Raw genomic sequence first — 2500 nt, 5'->3', positions numbered from 1 at the left:
ATATATTATATGTATGCATACCGTTATATATATAATATGCGCGCGCGGCGCCATACAACACACACACACACACCACACACACCACAAACACACACACACACACACATATATATTTATATATATATATATATATATAATATATATATATAGATATACATATATTTATATATATGTATCTATATATATACAATCTACATACATACATATATATATATATATATATATATATATATATATATATATATATATATATATATATATATATCCTTCCAAATAGAATAATATATCTCAAGAAGGCTCGGTGGAGACGTATGATTACCACCGTAAAGTAAATCAGATAAATCGGACTCATGCACAGCTGTTCGATGAAGTAACGGTGCTCACATTCAGCTGGAAACTTGTGTTGCAGAATAGTCCGTGCATCTTCCTAAAAGAAAGGCCTCATAATCCGATAGACGGAAATTAAATCCATTATGAGATCGGATATACATGCGATACTAAATTCTGGATATATCCAAAATTGTAAATATATTGACCTTTCTTTTATTCAATTCATGCATCAATATTCACGAAAGAGGCGATTTTGCCTTCGTCAAAGGACACCAAACAGGACGGTGGACCAGCTCCTTCAAGGTCAAAAATCAGATTTCTGTCCTAGCCGGGCATGTAAAAAACAGATGCACACACTGTATATATAGTACAGCGGAGGATGCTTTGGTGTAGTTGTGCTGTTAGTGGCTTCTAGGGTGTTCTTTCAGCGCTGCAAGGTCCCACACGATGATTTTGGTAAGTAGGCCTATTCGCAACGGTCTCTACTATTGCATAATGTACATGCACGTTTGGATAAGTCCGATTCTATTCTTGTTTTCACTACGAGACTTCGCTGGGTATACTGTTTTTATATTTGTTATTAAAATAGGATACTATAAAATGCAATCATGCGCGTTGGAAATTATAGTTAAATAACTTTTAAGAACTGTCTATATCATGTATGAGTAATACGATACACATTCTTCTACAGGCTGCGGTTTGTTTGCTGGCAGTTGGTGCCAGTGCCCAGGTGGGGTCGTCGGGTATAGTGAGCCCGGATGGAAACAATGTACAGTTTTCTCATGAATTCGCCGACGGCATCATACTGAAAGGACCCTCTGGCATTGTTAGCACAGCAGGAAACTTACAGCTGACTGCCGGCCAAGCTCGGCTCCACAATGCGGTCCGAAGCAAACGCGGTGCTGTGTATGGTCCCTCTGGAATCGTCATGCCCGACGGAAGGAACGTCCAGTTCAACCGAGAGCAGTCAGACAACATCGTTCTCGTCGGGCCCTCGGGAGTCGTAACGAAGGATGGCAACAACATTCAGCTGAATGACCAGGGAGTGCCACGGACGAAGCGTGGTGCGTCGAAGGCTGTGTTTGGTCCCTCTGGAATCGTTCCTGCCGCCGGTACAACCGTCAGTTTTCAAGGGAAAAGCAGACACTTTGTGCGTGGTGGGGACATCCGGGTTCGTGACAAGGCACGAGTTAGGGCTTCAGAACATTCAGTTGGGAGACAATGGTCTTCCTATTTCCAAACGCAGTCTGCCAAGAGGTGTTTACGGCCCATCTGGAATCGTCATGCCCGACGGAAACAACGTCCAGTTCACCAGGGAACAGTCAGACAACATCGTCGTGGTGGGACCATCCGGCGTCGTGACCAAGGACGGTCAGAACATTCAGTTGGGAGACAATGGTCTTCCTATCTCCAAACGCAGTCTGCCAAGAGGTGTTTACGGCCCATCTGGAATCGTCATGCCCGATGGAAGTAACGTCCAGTTCACCAGAGAGCAGTCAGACAACATCGTTCTCGTCGGGCCCTCGGGAGTCGTAACGAAGGATGGCAACAACATTCAGCTGAATGACCAGGGAGTGCCACGAACGAAGCGTGCTGTACCGAAGGCTGTGTTTGGTCCCTCTGGAATCGTCATGCCCGACGGAAGGAACGTCCAGTTCACCAGGGAACAGTCAGACAACATCGTCGTAGTGGGACCATCCGGCGTCGTGACCAAGGACGGCGCTAACATTCAGCTGGACGCCCATGGTGCCCCGATATCGAAGCGCAGTCTGCCAAGGGGTGTGTTTGGCTACTCCGGAATCGTCATGCCCGACGGAAGGAACGTCCAGTTCACCCGGGAACAGGCCGACAACATCCTTCTGGTAGGCCCAGGAGGAGCTGTTACCAGGGACGGCGCCAACATTCAGTTTAATGTCCAGGGTGTCCCACATAATTAATACTAAATCTCGCTACATGCGATCTACACGGACCTAGGGTTTCTTACGTCTGTTCCAGCGACTAATGCGGCAGTTTTATGAGTACTGTCCTCTGAGTTAACTGTTCAGATGCAATAAAGATATAAAAAGAATGATATATGCTTATCAATTATTTATTTAATCAAAAGATAAGAGTCAATTTTCACAGCTAGAATTTTTATAATAAGAACTAGCAGAATTTAATATGTATGGAG

General features: G+C 44.6%; 1 protein-coding gene across 1 annotated transcript; it reads left to right on the top strand.

Annotated features, from left to right (window-relative positions):
* Window positions 1–637: 637 nt before the first annotated feature.
* On the top strand, window positions 638–2395 carry LOC122255046 (uncharacterized). Its single transcript, XM_043018990.2, has 3 exons — window positions 638–786; window positions 1022–1431; window positions 1613–2395. The coding sequence occupies exons 1-3, from the start codon at window positions 778–780 to the stop codon at window positions 2265–2267; spliced, it is 1074 nt and encodes a 357-aa protein (XP_042874924.2). The 5' UTR covers window positions 638–777; the 3' UTR covers window positions 2268–2395.
* The last annotated feature ends 105 nt before the right edge of the window (window positions 2396–2500 follow it).

Source organism: Penaeus japonicus, unplaced genomic scaffold (assembly GCF_977035675.1).
Source record: "Penaeus japonicus unplaced genomic scaffold, GWHDUDI00000001_assembly GWHDUDI00000035, whole genome shotgun sequence".
Lineage (NCBI taxonomy): Eukaryota > Metazoa > Arthropoda > Malacostraca > Decapoda > Penaeidae > Penaeus > Penaeus japonicus.
The sequence above is the reverse complement of the archived record's forward strand: the minus strand, read 5'-3'. Positions and strand labels throughout refer to the sequence as shown.

What these genes read in the sequence shown, in the direction of transcription:
- LOC122255046 (XM_043018990.2), top strand. An exon ending in TTTGGTCCCTCTGGAATCGT is followed by an intron (nt 1,432 to 1,612) that starts TCCTGCCGCCGG and finishes ATCTGGAATCGT; the next exon opens with CATGCCCGACGGAAACAACG.